The 19,357-nt window shown below is 40.7% G+C and overlaps 1 protein-coding gene across 1 annotated transcript; it reads left to right on the top strand.

Annotated features, from left to right (window-relative positions):
- Positions 1 to 539: 539 nt before the first annotated feature.
- On the top strand, positions 540 to 10,513 carry LOC103698413 (sulfite oxidase-like). Its single transcript, XM_088719627.1, has 12 exons — positions 540 to 855; positions 2,829 to 2,944; positions 3,097 to 3,159; positions 3,246 to 3,282; positions 3,369 to 3,450; positions 4,474 to 4,592; positions 4,796 to 4,891; positions 5,481 to 5,591; positions 5,666 to 5,767; positions 8,239 to 8,286; positions 8,384 to 8,599; positions 10,078 to 10,513. Exons 1-12 carry the CDS (start codon positions 781 to 783, stop codon positions 10,183 to 10,185), a joined length of 1,173 nt encoding a protein of 390 aa, XP_088575753.1. The 5' UTR covers positions 540 to 780; the 3' UTR covers positions 10,186 to 10,513.
- The last annotated feature ends 8,844 nt before the right edge of the window (positions 10,514 to 19,357 follow it).

Genomic DNA, 19,357 nt, shown 5'->3' with positions numbered 1-19,357 from the left:
CAAACAATACTAGGGGGAAAAAAATTACAATAGATGTAAAGCTAATTGTGTGAGTATCCGTACAGGCATGTGTTTAATTTCACATCAGTTATTCACTGAAATTTTTTTGAATATTTATATATGACTAAAAAATTCAAAAAAAAACTTTTCGACTAGTCTTTTTTTAATAAGATCTTGGATTGTAACAAGTTGTCTAAATAAGTCAAATCTGAAAAAAAAGCCAAGTTTGTATATTGAGTATTGTTGGGTTTGTTTTGGGCTTGATCAACCTTGCAGTTCCAATGATTCTGTTCACTGGGGAGGACCTCATGATTCCTTATTAAATAATGATGAATGACATGACATACAATTAGATAAATTTATATGATTGGAAAAATCAAATTCGTTTTCGAATTCATAGTGATTTGGGATTTTTAACTCATGTTCTCAGTGACTCTGGTCAAGGTTGCACCCAAATTTTATATTTGATTTGAAAGTGAACTCTGCCAACATTTTTTTTTCAGCCTATAAATTTCTGCCATGTAATTAGGAAGTCCCATAACTTATATTATGAAGGATCCATCCCTTGTTTAGTTTGATGATTTTTCTTCCATTATCACATAAATGATGCTGGCGATGCGGTTTAAGTAAAGCGGCGAGTAAGGAACAACTTATCCTAATCTGAGGAGCACCTGCTTCTTTCTCCTTGCTTCTTTTTTTTTTCTTCTTTTAAAAGCGGTTAGCCTGCCGCCAGGCCAAGCACACAAGAATCGGTCTCAGTATCGAGGGAGAGAAGAGAGAATGGAAGGGTTGAGAGGTCCCTCCGATTACTCTGAAGAGCCCCCTCGCCACCCATGCCTTAGAATCAATGCTAAGGTCAGCCCTTTATTATGAGCCTCTTCTCTCTCCCTCCTCCTTTTTTTTTTTTTAGTTCTCGTGATTTATACGACTTCATTGAAGTTTATATATGCTGGATCATATCTTTTTGAGGGAAAAGCATGCAGTTATGGAATGAAGAGAAACAAATGCGACTTTGAAAGATGCCAATTGTTCCGTAAAAGAATGGCTTACTTTAAAGGAGAAAGTTGATTATTACTGTAAGAATTTGTACAAACATGTATTTAATCTTATTCATTGGATAGATCTTGAAGATCAAAAAATCTAAATAATACTGTCCGACTAGCTTTTTAGATGAGGTCCTGAATTGTAACAATTACAATAACTAAATAATTAGTTGAGTGAATTATAAGCATGCACTTTGAAAGGATGTTTGAATAAATACAACAGCCCTCTCCTTCCTGTTTGCGTATCATTTCAGGCGTGCTAATTTTATCTTATAGCTATATACGTAGATGAACTTGGCCGATTAACAAATGTCACCTTAGGTGGTTATGTTTCATTTCCTAGGTGTTGTGGATTCTATGGTTCAGGAAGATGGCTTCTATAGGAATATCACTGCAGAGCTAACATGGAAAATAACCAATGCTAGATTAACTAACCACCCTCAGGAACACTTACATGTCATGGCAAAGCTAACCATAGATTAGATATGAGCAGTGCAAAATTAATGCACAACTTTCGCAAACATCATGGAAGAGTGTTTAGGCCCCACTTTGGGTTTCTACCTTTCTATAGATTGTTTGTGAGAGTTGAATATGTACCTTTCTTAAGTTACATATGTGCATGTAATGCAAGCTAGATGTTGTCTGAAGGTACCATATGTGAGGAGGAAAGATGGGAGATGGCACCAAGTCTGGATGATGGCTAACAAATTTTGTCCTTGTAGGTTCAGTTGGAAACAAGTGAGCTAAAAGGTGGGCCAAAGAGGTTGTATAGAGACGTAGGGTTCAAAAGATCCAGCTGATGGTGTTGTTGGGATTGACCTGTCTTCTTGTGGAATGGCTTATTATTACAATAACCAAGCAATAAAGTCCAACTCACCGGAGAGTCAGATCAGTTGTAGCTTGAGTAAATTGACTCAACCATGAGATCTAAGTCGGTGTTGAAAACCTTGGATTGCAACATATTAGGTCGGATCATTTTTTTTTGTTTTGTTTTTTTAACCTTTTAAAGAAGCAGCGATGAGCTACTTACATCATGTAAGAAGATAAGATGAAGCCGAAAAAGAGAGAAAAATGATAAAAAGCAAAATAATATTATTGCTGTCTTAAAACCAGGCTCTGTACCAATGCCATATTATCACTATGTCGGTATAATACTATATGGGGCTAGTCTAGCATACCAAGTAAAGGTACTTCTTTTGTACCGTGTATCAGTACCGAACTGATATAGTTCGGTACGCTTCATATCATCCGGTTCAGTACGGTACAACATATCATGGTGATAGATAAAATTGAAGTTTTATCGGAAGTCCACTACATGCTCTTTGGACTGTTTTAGTTTGAGTTGCATTTCTCAAGTTGTATTAGTGAAAGCTGCTGACCTTTCTTTAGATACCTAATATGGTCTCAATACATTTAAAAAACTAGCCCAGGCTCAATCCGAATTGGGCACGTTTGGCTCAATCCGATTGCACAACCCAGTGCTACGGAGAATTATTTTGGTAACATAGTTGGGCCCCGTAGCAATACACTCTTTCAACACAACTCAGCGCTAAAAAGAATAACTTCCCTGTCACCATCCTTCCATCGCCGCGCCGCGGCCACCGCCGTCGTCGCCGCCGGCGTATCAACCGCCATCCGTCACTACTTCCTCAATCTATCACCGATTTAGGGTTAGGATGAGGCCAAGAAATGGGGGCCATTTAGGATTTTCAATTGTGGAACCTATGCTGATTCCAAAGTTTGGATATTTTATTGTTAATCTTCTATTCTCGGTTTCTAATACAGGAGCCCTTCAATGCCGAGCCACCGCGCGCTACTCTCATCTCCTCATACATCACCCCCGTCGATTTCTTCTTCAAGAGAAATCATGGGCCGATTCCAGTGGTCGACGACATTAACAGGTCATAATTTTGTCCCAGTTCATCCTCAAACTCTTGTCAAAATCGAATTTTTCATCCTAGAAAAACTAAGAATTTTGGTCTATTTGTTGGAGCAGTTGCTAGAAATCAATTTTTGATGCTAAAAAGCTAATATCTTTGGTCATTTGTTGCAGCTACTATGTTTCCATTGGTGGTCTTGTGGAAAATCCGATGCAGCTATCGCTGGCTGATATCAGGTTAGCAATAGATGAGTTAATTTTACAGGAAGTTTTGTTGCTTCTTGTTTGAAGATATAACTGAATTTATTGCATGTAATTTGTAGGAAACTACCCAAATACAATGTGACTGCCACTTTGCAGGTACCATGTGTTGGTGGCGGGAATTCTTGTTTACTTGTATGTAAATTTGGATGTGTTACTGTTCTAACCGATTTCGATGAGTCCAGTGTGCAGGTAATAGGAGGACAGCAATGAGTAACACAAGGACTGTGCGAGGTGTTGGTTGGGACGTCTGTGCTCTTGGGAATGGTTTGTATGCTTTAATGGGCTCTGTGTTCTGGTTTAAATTATACAAACTTGTCTTTCATGCAAAATCATTGCTACTTAATACTGATTTTTGTGAAAGCATTGACATTGTTATGGTATAAACTGCAGTTTCTTTTAAATCTTGCCAGCTTTTGTTGTCTCAGCTAGAAATGCATCTAAATTTGATGCAACCAATTCTACTATACGAGAAGCTAGTGTTGTTTTTAAGATTTCCTCTTATTTGTGAAATAAAACCAATCTATCAGAAAAAGTTGACGCAGGGTATCACGTTACCAATGATACCTCATCTCTGTTTTTAAAATCTTTCGCCCTTCGCAAAAATACATATTGCTTTATTCTTCTAGTCATGTACAGTTTTTCCAATCTCATTAGTCGGTAATATATCAACCAAAGCTTCTAAATATTGAGAATTTGACTAAAAGTAAGTAGGTTAAAGATAGCATGTAAACCAAGTCCATGATGGGATCCGCAGACAGTGCTGAAAGTAGGATTTGGTAGTGGTTTGACTTAAAAAAGAAAAACAAAAAACAAAAATTTGGTCAAAAAATGCATGCAAGTCCATGAGTAAAGGAATTAAGGATGTTATGATAGCTAAGGTTGTGTGTAGATGCCCCCGCTACCATGTTTATGTGGTATTTCTACATATCAATTGGAATTAGAACATGAAACATTCCATTTGACTGCAGCGGCAGAAAAGGGGAGAAGTTGGAGATTGGGTGCCCCCCCAACCTCAAAAAAAAAAAAATTGTGTAAGGAGAATATGACTCCATCTTGGGAATCTTGTAGTATCTGCTCTAGCGTGCTATTCCAACTGTCTACCCTAATCCTGGTCAATGATAGACCCCAAAAAAGACAATATTCAAGCAACTTTAAAATGTTTTTATGTGTTAAAAAAAACAGCTTTTTTGATACATCTTGAATATCTGGGGAGGAGACAAGTTATTAACTAAATTCAAATTGTGGTTTTGTTTAATCTTTTTGACAAAATCCTTATTACCTGTTCAGCAATCTGGGGAGGAGCCAAGTTATCAGATGTCCTTGAGCTCGTTGGTTTATCAAAACACACTGCAGTCACATCATTAGGAGGAAAGCATGTTGAATTCATTAGTGTTGACAAGTGTCCAGTAAGTTTGCTATTTATGTTTCCATAAAAGCAGATATTATATGAAGAGTTCAGGTTTTGATGAATAGATGCTCTTTTCTTTCTTTTTCCCTTTTCTTTTTGTTACTTTGTTTTTTTTTTGTGCACGTGTTTGTCTAGTGTGTATGGAAGTGCTCTTCTGATTAATTCTGTATTTGCCAATCTCCAACCATCTCCAACCATTAGGAGGAAAATGGCGGTCCCTATAAGGCATCAATTCCCTTGGATCAGGCAACAAATCCTGCAGCAGATGTCTTACTTGCATATGAAATGAACGGAGAGGTAACCAGAATAAGGCTTGGCACTGGCTCCAAATATGAATTCTTTAAACTGTTGCAATTGGCAACGTCGCAAACCAAGATACAATTTGGTTTATTTTTGAAGCACATTTCATATGTTTGTATCCTTTGTATATCTTATTGATATGGAAATTAAATGTCTGTTTTCGAAAGAAAAAAAAGGTTACATTGTTTTGTATGCCAAACTGGCAGTACTTATCTTTGCCTTTGGCATCTCAAATATACATGCAGTCACAAAGTAGTTCATTATGCTACACATGTATAATGATGGACGGTGTAACATACATTCAAGGAGATGGTTTTGTTTATAAGAAAGAAATGCTAAACTAATTACAAATTAAATATAATATTCTTAACTCATGGGCATTGATACCATTAAAGAAACTTCTTTACTTTTGGTTTTCACTGTTGAGGATCTGCCCCTATAAGTTGCTTGTCTTATGCTCTATGACAGTTTTTTTTATGAAACAATTAAACAATTTTGAACTTCAATGGAACTGTATTTTTTTTTCCTTGAATATTTATAGAATGGTATTTCTAATCAAAGTCAGCTGTGATGATTTCATCTGAAGATACTCAAACGTGACCATGGATATCCACTACGTGTGATTGTTCCTGGTGTTATTGGTGCACGCTCTGTTAAATGGTTGGATCGCATTGACATAATTGAGGAAGAATGCCAGGTTAGCAAATTTGAGGATTCATTCATAATTTTTGTCACTTCACCCTAGGACTAATTATCTCTGCTTGAATAAAGGGATTCTTTATGCAAAAGGACTACAAAATGTTTCCACCTACAGTTGATTGGGATAATATTGATTGGTCAACCAGGAAGCCACAAATGGATTTTCCTGTGCAGGTATCTTTAGTTTTGTTGTGGATATAAATTAGAGTTTTGATTTGTAATTCCTTTATGGGTTATGTTTATATAAATTTTTAGTATAGTATCTGCAAGCTATGGACTACAAAGAATAATTTGCATGTTACACATAATTTAGTCATATTATATACATACATATCACACATACATCAGAAGCATGTCTGCGTGCATACTGATCCTTTTGTTCTTCTTCTTGTTCAGTTTTAGCTGGATTCAGGTTTAAGATCTCCTTTCCTTCCTCTTATGCACTTCTAAGAGAGATTAAAAAAATCTATTAGATCTAGTAATTGCAGATATCTTGACTTTAGACTCCTTTCTTTCAGCATCCAGAACTTCACAGAAAACTTAAAGCTGTAATTATCAGATAGAATCATGTTGGCTTTCTCCAAAAAAAAAAAAAAGAAAGAAAAGTTAGAATCAGGTTGGTATCAGAGCATCCCATTCTGCCTATTGATGTGCTGAGTTTAAGAAGAAACATCATATGCCTCATCATGGACATCAATTGAAGCTAGCGTGCAAAAGTTGTTCACATGAGAAGAATGTATGTGCCGTGCAATGAACACTCTAAGTAATATCAAAGGAATGCTTTCTTAATTGATAATAGCAAGATATGCTTTACTGTACCAAACCGAACAGTACGAAGCATATTGTACCAATTGGTTCCGTATTTGATCGTACCGTACTGTATCTGTTTGGTACCAGTGTGCGGTACAGAAGGCATACTGACACTTAGTACGCCGAACTAGTCTTCATGTCGGGCATATCGGCATAGTAACAAGGTTGCTTAGGAACAGGGCCCAGTACCAAGACCGTACCTTGGATAATAATATATTTACATTCTCTATTTGATAAATATAGGTACAAAAGAAAATAAGCCATTTTTTTGTAAATGCAGTCCTCTTCTCCAACCTCACATAGTCACATGCTCCTCATTATCCAAGCACTACCGATATGATTTTTAAATGCAGGCAAGTTCACTCCTTTAGGATTTGAAAGATCTAGAAAAATGAAAAACTCCACCAGGCAAAACAACGATCTCTCATTCGTTAACTTTAGAATTAAATAATTCAAGGTGCCAGATCCTTCTATTTTCGAGGATACACAGCTCATGAATTCCATGACACAGACTTGAGTTCCTTTCCTTTCTGGAGTCATGCCACTATCATCGAAGATATACATGTTAGATTCTAGTTCATGGTGAAGCATCATACACAACCTTCTCTAATTGAGATGAACTAAGATTTCTTATCAAGGGGGATGGTTCAAGTTGATGATATTGAAAGTTGTCTCGGTTCTTGAGCTCAATTCTTTATAAAGGGGCAAACAACTGATGTAGCTTTAAGCATATAAATGCTTAAGATCTGGAGGGCCATGCTCTAAACATCATCAGTTAATCGAGAGCATGTAGGCGTGGTTAATGAAGGTTGATCAAAATAATGAAAGAAAAGCTATATGTCAAAGTCTGTAATCTTACTACTGGGTACCATACCGATATTACTAGTTCAGTAAGGTATCGTATGCACCTTGTCCCATGACAACTCTCTAATTCATTTTCTCAATTTTTATCACAGTACCAACCGAAACCTGGTGGTACATGTTAGTACATACAGTAAGCAATCTGGTATGGGATGGTACCACTCGGTTCGTATGGACCGATATGGGTCAGCTCAGGCCGATTCAAGTATCAAGCTGAAACCCTATCTCGTCCCAGTCCCAAACTAGTATGGATGAGTACGCCCCAAACCGGGCTGTTTGGATGAGATGTCAATCATTGTTGTAAGTGTTCGAGATACCTCCAAGGTGCAAGATCACATATTCCTGAGATTTCAGGTGGTGTTTCCAGGATTTAGAATCTATTGGGAGTCATTATGCAAAAGAGAGTGGAGACACACCACTGAAGTGCTTAAGCAGCAGATTGATGCCTGGAGTATTTGGATTATATAATTAAGTTAATAAAATCATTCTTCTTGAATATTGCATAAGGTTGCCTACAACAAGGTCATCTGTGTGCCTCTCAATAGGGTCATGATGACTTCAATGTCTATCAACAAATTTAAAACATAACTCTTCAGAAAATACCTACCAAAGAATGAAGGGTCGAGCTTTTTCTTTTGTTTAGAATAAAAAATATTGATAGAAAACTACCCTATAAACTACTATTGACGAGTTAAGTTTCTTCAATTAATTTAGTACCAAATTGAAAATTTTACAACATATTTGTGCTGAAATAATTATGCAGCTCTGGAATTAGCTATTATCACATCCTCCCATTTTATGTGATTCTAAAAATGCAAAGATAGAAAATTAAAATTCCATAAATTCCACTAGCCATTAATATGAACTCCAATGGATGAAAACATGTGTTTTTTGCTTTTTCACTTATTGGTCATGTAATATTCTTTAGAATTGTTCATCTAACTCTTTTTTCAAAAAATTTTGTGTTCGGGCAGTGTGCTATTTGTTCCTTGGAAGATGTGGATGTTGTTAAGGAAGGAGAGGTCGGTAAAGCTTCACCAGCTGTATCCGTTCATGTTTTAGCAAGCTAGATGAGATTAATCTTGATGATCTTTGTTGGATCTGTTTTATATAATCCAGGTTACTCTTGGTGGATATGCTGTGTCCGGAGGTGGGCGTGGCATTGAGAGAGTAGACATATCTGTTGATGGAGGCAAGACCTGGGTGGAAGCTTTTAGATATCAGAAGAGTAATATCCCATATATATCCACTGATGTAAGCAGTGATAAATGGGCTTGGGTTTTCTTCAAGGCTGTTGTTGACATAACTGGAGATTCTGAGATTATTGCTAAAGCGGTATGCAGTTCCCGCCATCTCGTTAGTAGTATGAACTAATTAAGTTTGGAGATTATCTTTTCCAGCATGGACTTGATTATATATTCTTCTAGTTATAATGTAGTACAATTCATATGTCGAAGTCTTTTTGAGGGTTGTTTATTCTGGTAGTACTTTCCAATTTCCAATGGAAGTTGGTGTAGGACACCGCAGCATGATTTTGGGGCACTGAATGTTAAAACTATCATTGCTGATAATCTTTTTTGACCTCTTTCTGTTACATGACAGTAGACATGCTAAAAAAACTTCTTTTAATAGCTAAACTGTGTGATATATGTACTTAGATACTTTATTCATTAGTTTTGTTGTCCAAGTTATTACACTTTGGATCCAACTGGCATCCAGAAAGGGCATATACTTGGTTTGTTCGGTGGGCTGGTGGTGTCACATGGAAATGGTATTTGTATTTTACCTCTAATGAAAATACTAACAGGTTATGATTTGTAACATTTGTTCAGGAAGGCATGTCTTGTGATGGCCATTGCTGATACTGTCTTATGGGTTGAATAATAATAACTCTGCCAGAAGGATCTGCCTGTGCTATATTGACAAGTAAACATAGTTGACATAGTTAATAATTATCAGTTTCAGGCCATGGGAAGTTGTTCTGTTGTGGTTACAGGAATAGCCCTATTGATTGAATTTTTTGTATGTGATAAATTGTTGTTATCAGTAAGCCAAAGCTATGATGCTAGCCCAGTTTCTCGGTGTCATTTCATGTTCAGGTTGACTTTTAAGATGGTTCTTTTGCATATTATCAGTGTACCTACTAAACATGCTTTGATAATTTCATTAATATATACTGTTGGCTTTATTCTTGTTACTTAAGTTTTTATGCATTTTACCCCAGTACATGTATTTCATAGCAAAAATATGTGCTTATATTTACAACAACGGTATCCTTTATATCTTCAATGCTTCTGTTCTCATGAATCTATACCTCCTTCTGTCATATAAATTGTTGATAGTGCACTTAGGGCTAACCAGCATAGAACGGAAAATATGCTAATTTATCAGTGAGAGTAAATCTCTGCACCACTATGTAGAACACACTACTTTGTATGGATGATCCTTTCCTCCATAAGGCTGATTTATTATATGTTTTAGAAGGTTAGTATAAATATTTTGGAATTGCAGCCTAGCAGTAACCTCGAGAATGTTTTTATGATGGTGATGTTGCATTAAGCAGTGCATTCCCCTTTGATGGAATTTTTTTCCAATGACCAAGTCATGTAAATCTCGACTTTTCTTAATCATCGCCCAGTAATATAAACCTTCAGATATCAGGAGCTTTATATTTTTATCATGTTCTGATGATTAACGCTTGAAAACCTTTTGATTTATTTCTTGCATTCAAGTTTCAATACACATAACCTGTATTTTCCGAATCTTCTGCTCATGCTTTATGATGCTGATATTCTTCATTTATCTCTGGTTAGGTTGATTCATCTGCAAATGTCCAACCTGAAAAGGTAGAGTTCATATGGAACCTGAGAGGAATACTCAACACATCATGGCACTGTGTTCGCGTTCAACCTGATCCATGATTCACCATCTCCAGTTTATAAAGTCGACAACCGGGGTGTCAAGGCCAATTAAATATGAAGTGGTTTTGTCTCCTTCTATCAATCTGTTGTAATGTGATATGAGAACAAAGATGTCATGCTTGATGTTCTTTAAACTTTTATCAGGTCTTGTTCTGGAGAAATAACCATCTAAAATATGTTTGCTATCACTATCTTAGATGTGCGGGTCTTACTTCTAAGAGTTGAAGCCCTTTTGGCTTCAATTGTTCCTGTATGTACTTGTTTTCTTCTCTTATGTAAGATGCTTCCTTTATATTTTGGAAAACTCTCATGGAACTATTCATTTCTAGATGCAACTTTAATATTTTTCGAAATTGCCATAAAGTTTTCGACCTGGAATTCTGAAGCTCTCCATCCTAGAGTACTAATCAGCAGGTTGGTTTTCTTCATGCATGTTGAAGATTATTATTCCCATATTGGAAACTGATACTAATCAGCCTTAGTATATGGTTGGGAAGGGGAAAAAAAAAAGAGATTGGCTTCTGAGCGTTTATAGTAGAAAATTTTGAAGTGGCCCGTGCTTCAAGGAAACCATGTTGGCTGAAGGCATGGTGAGGAGCTGTGTTAAGAAGAAATACCTTTGTGTTAGATTGTAGGCCATTTCATTAACTTCCGAAAGAGTACATCTCTAATTTGATCAGAAAACTGTCTTCTGCTGGTAAAATTCTCAGTGGAAAATTTGATTGTAAGATGCACCACTGAACCAAGAAGAGTAGAGTGAGGGCGAGCACCCATCTACTTAAAAGGGCTTATGGTTAGGCCTGTAACAACTCAGAACCTCATTTAAAATAACTAGCCAGAAGGTATTTTTTAGGTTCCTTAATCTTGTATAAGTATCCGCCGTATAAGCTCCACATCTTCCCCCCCCCCGCCATCTACCTTCGTTTAATCTCTGATGTTCTCATCGGACTAAGAGTTCAAATCAATTCAAATCTAATCACAAGTACCATGACTGGCCTGTGGTCTGCCCAAATGGATCAATGCTGCAATGTATCCTAGTCTACATAGGTTATGGGTCGAATGCGCTCTGATATCATTTGTAACAATTCAGGACTTCATCCAAAATGGCTAGCCAAAAGATATTTTTTTGGGTTTCTTAGTCCTATATAAGTACCTAAGATCTATCCAACGAATAACCAATATAAAACTAAATACACGTCCACACGAGTCCTCACCTAGAGCATTTCGTCGAACCCTTTTTATTGTAATTAATTTAATTAAAAGTGCTTTTTAGACAAGTCTAGTCTAGTTTATTCTATAGTTGTTCTTATAGTTTTCTAATTTCTCAGTGTTGAGTTGAAATGAATTAGATGTAAGATTTTTGGAAAATAAATGTCTTTAGATAATTTTCCATCTTAGATTCTTTATAATGAATTTTTAATAGAGATAGCTGGATGAGAGAATGAGATTTACCTTTTGGATTTTGGATTCCAGAATTACTTATTAGTAGAATAATCATATCTAGCTAAAAAAAAGAGAGTTAAAGAAAAACGAGGATGTTGCTGGAATTTGGACCCGGGGGCGACCACTGGGCCGGGGAGGAGGAGCTCCGGCGAACACTGGCGGACGGCGATCGGTCGGCGATGCGCGGCGTCCTCCGGGAGACCTGCAAGAAGCCGGTGGCCGGACTTTTCCGGCGCCGGCCCTCCGATGCTTAAGTCAGAGGGGCTTAATTTTGGAGAAGGAGAGGGACTGTATTTCGAAGTCCCAAACCTCCCTCGGGAGGAAGAAGCCCTCTTTTTTATAGGAAGAGTGGTAGGGTTACCTGTGATGTGACTGGGCAAATTAATGGGTTACCGTCACGATTGAACGTGGGCGTGTGAAGTAATGAGTTGTCGTGGATGGCCCGTTCCCATCATGGGAGGAGATGGCGCGTAGCCAGAGCTTGCTTGTGGCGCGCAGTGCAGTACATTCTTGGGAATGGTGAGGCGTTGACAGTCGTAGCAGGGTATGGTCCCTGATTGATATGTCATGGCGTGGCCGGCAAGTAAAGCATGGTGCGGTGAGGCTGCTGCAGGGCATGGCCGCAGCATATAGACGACGAGGTCGGCCTTCTGAGGTCAACTCGGCCTTCTGAGCTCGGCAGCCTTCTGGTCTCAGCCTGCTGTGCTCGGCCTTCTGTGCTCGGCCTTCTGAGCTCGGCCTTCTGAGCTCGGCTCGGCCTATGAGCTCGGCTCGCTGTCGGATTTGGGTGCTTTAATTGTATTTGTGGGGTGGTCCATTTTTCCCCCAACACTATCCTCCGACTTCCGAGTTCGAGCTGCTTTTTGGCTCGGACGGAGGAAGTAGTCGTCGATCATCCTGTAATATAGCCAAATATGTATAGAGATGTACGTGCCAAGTAGGGTGTACCTCTAATGCAGTTGGAGTTAAGTGCTCCAGGTTGACTCAGCGGCCTTCTTTGGCCTTGTCTGTTGGCGATCGAGCCGAAATCGAGCCGAGCTCGATTAGTTGATGGAGATCGAGCCGAGCTCGATTAGTTGATGGAGATCGAGCCGAGCTCGATTAGTTGATTAACTGTTGCTGGAATTTGGACCCGGGGGCGACCACTGGGCCGGGAAGGCTTGGCGAACGGCGGCGATCCGGCGGTGTGCGGCGTCCTCCGGGAGACCTGCAAGAAGCCAGTGGCCGGGCTTTGCCGGCGCTGGCCCTCCGATGCTTAAGTCAGAGGGATGGCCCAAAATATGGAAGAGAGTTTTAGTAGGAGAGAGTCCGAAAAATCTCCTTCCCCCCTTAGGAATTCCCTATTTATAGGGGGAACGGGTTTACCTGTGACGGGACAGGGCAAAAGCACTACCGTATAGTTGGTCGTACAGTGGAGATTAATGCTCGATCGTGTAAATCAATGCTGTCTTCGTAGGAGATCAGGCCGAAGTCTTTGAATCACTACGGAACCATGCTGCCGTTTATGGCCAAACATGCTGCCGTTTATGTCCAAACAGGCTTGCCGTGTGGAGCTAAGCATTCGTGGACAACAGGAGCCATGCGCCTTTAATTGCTGAGTGAGCCACATGAGCCGCATGCCAGCAGAGGTCATGCGCATTGATTGTTGAGCGAACTAGGCGTTTGGAGAGGCCATACGCTTTAATTGTTGCGTAAGCTGAATATCTGGAGAGATCGTCCGTATCGATCGTTGGTAAGGACACGACATGATTCGTGGGAGAACACCAATGGTGATCTATCGCTTGGGAGCTTCCTAGTCGGAGGAGCCGCTCGGGCGCTTCAAGCCCTTGGGGTCGGAATCCATTCGGCCGCCCCTTGCTCGGGGGGGGGGGGGGGGGGGTGACTGGTCGAACCCTGCTCGAAGGGAGGCTCGGTTAGCTCCTACTCGGAGGGGGCCTCCCGCTCGGGGGGAGGCTTGGTTGCCTCCTGCTCGGAGGCTTGGTTGCCTCCTGCTCAGGGGGAGGCTTGGTTGCCTCCTGCTCGGAGGGAGGCTTGGTTGCCTCCTGCTCGGACAACCTTTCCCCCCAACACTAGCGAGCCGAGCTCGATGGTCGATGGAGATCGAGCCGAGCTCGATTCTGAGCCCGGTGAGCTCGGCAGGCTGGATGAGCTCGGTCTTGCTGTCAGATTTTGGGTGCTTCAATTGTACTTGTGGGGTGGTCTATTTTTTTTCCAATACTACCCCCCGACTTCCGAGCTCGAGCCGCTCGCAGGCTCGAGCGCGGGAAGTAGTTAAAAGCGGATCAGGGGGTATTTCGAATTATCGTGCGCTTCGAGACACTTTAATGGAAGTGGATGGACGGCGTCCCTCCTTTCCCGAAGCGTCTCATCATTAGTACCTCCCATTTTCCCAAGCGGCATTGCACTGTGCGCTCATGATGGGGCTACACGATCCGATGGGGCGTTTCTTTTTCCAAAGCGTTGGCCCGAATTGAATGCTGTGCTTTAACTCCCTGGGTTGACACGTGTCGTGATCTGGACGAGGAGGAGCGTTCCGCTCAACGGATCTGAGTCGTTGGAGGGGTCTATATATAAACCCCTCCTTAGTTGCCCTCAGTTTCTCCTATTGCCTTCATCTTCTTCCCTTCTCCCAGTCCGAAGCCGCCGGTCCTCCATTACCTCCGACGAACTCCCGCAGGTCCCTCTTTTCATCGCTCGGAACCCCCATTTTCTTTCTCCCTTTTTTCATGATGGGTCTTGGTCCGGCTGAAATCGGATCCACAATGAGTGAGTTATAGGTTGAGATGGCCGAGGAATGGTTTTTTCCTCGGCGAGGGTTCCGTTTGGAACCCGCTGGGTTGGGGGATCGGGTAACGAACCCCCCGATAGGCCGGATCGGAGTGTACTTGGAGGCACTCTGGGCCGGCCTACGGTTTTCCTTCCATGGGTTCGTGAACGAGGTGCTCAGGGAGTACCAGCTCGTCCCGGCGCAACTTGCTCCGAACGCATGGAGGACGATTGTCGGGTTCATGTCCCTGTGCTTAGCATATGGGATCCCGACTTCCGTGAGTGTCTTCCGGCGGCTCTTCATGTTGAAGTCCAATCCGGAAGACGGGGAGTGGCTCTATGTCGCTCTTCGGGTGGGTCGGCCGCTCTTTCAGGGCGCTCCGTCGTCCATTCACGATTAGAAGAAGAAATTCTTCTTTTTGGGTTCCGAGCGGACGTGGGGGTTCGACCCTAGGTGGAGGCAGAACCGGCTCAGATCCTCCAACAAACTCCCCAAGCTTTATGTACGCGAGCAGGGGATCCTCAACGCCGTTCGCGGCCTCAGGGATGGTATTCTTCTGAGCGGCCTCGTGAGCGAGGACGCTCTGATCAATGTCGGTCTGAGCTCGGCGCGTCCTCAGGGTAAGGGTAATAATAGGTTTTCCCCTTTTTTTTCTTTTCCCTGGTAATATTTCGCTAACTTATCTTGCTCGTCTTTGCAGATATTGCAAAAATAGTGACTAAGAGCGAGGTCTTATACGCTCGGTTCCGGAAGAGGGCTGCCGAGCTCGGGAGCGAACCGCTCGAGCCCAAAAGAAAGCAAAGGTCTCGGCTGACGGGGCCGCCGAGGCTGCTCGGAGGGGAGGCCCGAGCTCCGAGCCCGGGAGCCTCTATGGCGCTCATCTGCCCGGTGCCAACCTCACAGGTCCCACCTCGGCCGCCCGTCCGACCCGAACGCCCGGCATCCAAGCCGGGTAGCAGCCGAGCTCAGACTAATCGATCAACTAATCGAGCTCGGCTCCATCAACTAATCGAGCTCGGCTCGATCTCCATCAACTAATCGAGCTCGGCTCGATTTCGGCTCGCCGGAGCCTCACACAACAGCATAGCCCACATTAAGCTAGTAGAGAAAGAGGACTGCGTTCCTCCCGAGGTATTGTCTGCTTTGGGCGCTCCGGCCCGCGCGTCTAGCGCAGACGGGGGGAGACCACTGTCCTTTGGGCGCTCCGGCCCGCGCGTCCAGCGCAGACGGGGGGAGACCACTGCCCTCACGGTTTTGCCCTTCAAAAGGCGCCTCGAGAGGAAAAGATTTCCATCCCCCATTTAAGGCACAGAACATTTCCGCTACTAGCCGATGTGGGACTAAATTCAAGGCCTCCTCCCCCCTCCGCAATAGAGGAAGTATTTCATCATTAGGGAAAACTTTGAGTCTTAGCACTCCGTATAAGAAAAATCATGCTTTGAAGGAGCGGATGGTTTATCCTTCTTTCTTTTTTCATGGGATATTATATTTGCTTGTTTCTTCACTCACCCATGGATTTTTTCTCTTAGTATGTCAGCTTTCTTCAAATCAACTTGAACATTTTTTTCCGCAAATTATCCTCTGTGGGCATTCAATCAAGCCTTATTGGTGGAGGCTAGAGAGCTAGGGGAGATGAGTCTTGATCCTTTCTAGCTCGAAAGCTTAATTGACGATTTGATTTCATGATCATGGTTGTCATGTATTGCATGATAGTTATTTGAATCCGATTGTATCATAGCCATCAAGCAATGCATGGAAACTGTGCTTGTGCAATTGGAGCGTCAAGTTCGGCCAAACTTGATAGGAAGATAAATGAGTTGAGTCCAAATTATCACATATTTGAGCCAAGCTGTAATTGACCAAACTCGTTCTAAATTGATCTTCTCGCCATCCCTATCAAAGAAAAAATAGTATTGAAGGGCAAAGAAGGCAAAAATAGTATTGAAGGACAAAGAAGGCATCCATTATCAAGATAGCCCAGTGGCCTAGCCTCCAATTGGTTTTCCCTCTTTTCATTTCTTTTTCTTTTATTTTATTATTTGCCAATTGTATCGCATATGGTGTGTAGATTTAGTAAACAAGTAAATTGTTTAGAAAGTAGCTAGTGTTGGACTCCATTAGCTAGTAAATGAGCTGAGCTAGAGCAAGGCTTATCTTGCTTAAGTTAAGGTCTTAGTTCTAGATCATCTTGATTAAGATTGAAATAAATTTACATATTAAATATTATCTCAGTTTTTTAAAAAAATATATTTTATATTTATTAACATAGTTTGTAGAAAATAGATTGTATTTTAACTTTAAAATTAAAATATAATCGACATAGTTAGTTTAAAGAATATAAAAAGATGCTTTAAAAACCTTCATGCTCTTCCTTGGTTCCCTAAACTCTCTCTTTGTGAACAACTCAAGTTTGGCTTAGAATTAAATAATCTGGCTTGAACTCTACTTGATTGCAAGATAAATTGAGCTTAAAGTAGGCTACGTTCACTTAATGCTAGTTTATTTAAACCCCTACGACATGCTTTAGAATGGCTAGCTAGCGTCAAAGGGTTACAAAGTCAATGTGGCTAGAACTTGGAAACTATGCTAGCTAACTTAAGGATATTTTTAATAAGATCTAAAAACTGATATAAAAACTAAAAAAAGTAGCTTTATAAAGAGTAAAATAAGATATATTTCCTTGCAAATATTCTCAAATAAAAATATATTTATTCATTTTATTGGTACAAAGTAAAAAAATAAAATTCTTGTGAACAAAAAAATAAAAATAATGGGCACCAAAATAAACAAAAAGAAAATAGAATGAAGAATGGTTAATCCCTTCAATTTTTTTGTGGAAACAATATTTGCACTTAATGACCCGACACATGGGCCGTATAGCCCATATCTTAGTCGCAACTCCATGGCCATGTAATTCTTCCAATATCTCATATTTTACTATGAAAATACTTAGGACTAAATACTCCTACCTCAAAAGAAGTTTCTATTTGAATCAGAATCTTCTGCGATGCATATTTTTTATTTCAGGCAATTGTATAGTTCTAAATACCAACCACATCATCTATCCTAAAAATATATAATTATAACTAATTATCTGTCTTCGAGATGAATGATATGGTGCAGGGCTGTCAGCCCTTTCGGTGCAAAAATTCAAACTCTATTTGTTTGGTAGTTAAAACATTTTTTTCCTTGATAAGGCAATATGGAGGATCTAAAAGGCTCATCTGCTTGCCTTTTTGACCACCATGAATGGCCGAGACCAGACGAGGCACCATCATTACTGATTCCAACACTATTATTAACATAGAACGTAGTGAGTACATGGCATGCTCCAAAGAACAAGCAAAATCCAGCAAGAGCTCTCGTTTCCACAGTGTCTGATCCGATGGGACCTGTCTTTAAACAAAGTGTCTTCCTTCTTGTTTTCTTTCCTCTCTTTTTTGACCCTTCAGTTCTGGGGCCGCCCAACCTATAAAATACTGAGGCTTGGACTCGTGTCAGATAGCTTTGACTGATCCAGAACTTGTCAGGTGGAACGTGTCACTTGCTTAGCGCTTTGTGACAGTGGCACGTGGCAATGTGAGGTTAAAACAGAAGAATTTGGTCGTTTTTTGGAGACTAGCGAGATGCTACGGTACACATGTACTTTGAGAGTTGCGTTGACAGTGATGCTGTCTCCCTCGAATAAATCACCAAATCACATGACTCCAGAATGTAACCCTTTTGCATTGTGTACCCCTACTGGTTACTGCACTATATTGAGTTACCATGATAAAAGTTGTTACAATGGAAACAGTGTTACTCCGTGTCAATGATATGATCTAAATCCATGTATATAAATCATTATATTCGTTTTTAATTGATACTAAAATGCACTCCAATAGAAATCTTGTCTCCTTATCCCACTTCCATATTGGAGCTTATAAACTTCTATAGCAAAAGCAATCATATATATATATATAATATATATATGTCCATGCATACATCCAAACACACATATATACCAGTCCAACGACTTGAATTATGGATTTGGGACGTCTATTGTTCCGTATAGATTCTTGAACCTCTTTCATGCTCATGTCACGTCGAGATACTGCAGAAAAAAAATTACAAAATCCAGTCTAATTTATCGTAATCGATTAGTTAACATGTTGGTTAATTGTATTATGAAACACGAAAAAAAATCATTGGCTTATCAAATTATTTATTGAGTCGTGAAAAAGATTCAATAAAAAACAGTCGAATCTGAATGGAGATCCACATGAGCATTGCCAAATCCAATTCTCTTTTTCTCTCTCTCTCCATCTATCTATCTATACGCGTGCTATGAGACAATTCGATGATCTTTATAAATTTTGACAGCCGAACTAACTCGCAAAAAAGTAGTAGATGGTTTGACGTTATCCAGAGACCACATTGCAACCAACTTGCGGCTATAACGTCACCAAATGACAATTTCCTCCCACCCAAGCAAACCAAGCCCATGCGCAGGAGAAGTAATATCCAAGCCAAGTGAAAAAAAAAAAAGAAATGCAATAAAAGAGTTGGGAAACGCCGAGGGAAACGACGAGGGAAACGCATTCTGATGAAGAACCACATGCCCTCGGCATGGACCACCAATCTCTCCGGTGGTCCCCTTTTCCTGATCAGCCGGCTATCAAGCATCTTGCACGGTGGGCCCACTTTTCTCAGCCCCCTAATCATAGACTCGTGTTGACCAAGTATCACTCATGATTCCATCCGGCGGAACCGTCCATGATCCTATCACGAGCCGTGAGATCAAGATCATGGGACGTCGGATCGCTTCGTGCCACGTAGGGGTAGTTTGGTCATTTGACTTGTTTTATAAAAGGAAGGAAGGGCAGGTCTCGTACCGTGGCCTCGTAGCGGAAACCCGGGAAGAAAACGACACGACTCGGTTCTTCTCTCGGTTGCTATAAATTTCGCTCCCATCTCGCTCGC

This window comes from Phoenix dactylifera, chromosome 4 (genome assembly GCF_051530095.1).
Source record: "Phoenix dactylifera cultivar Ajwa chromosome 4, Ajwa_hap1_PhDact_Kaust_v1.1, whole genome shotgun sequence".
NCBI lineage: Eukaryota > Viridiplantae > Streptophyta > Magnoliopsida > Arecales > Arecaceae > Phoenix > Phoenix dactylifera.
This window is presented reverse-complemented; position numbering and strand designations above follow the sequence as displayed.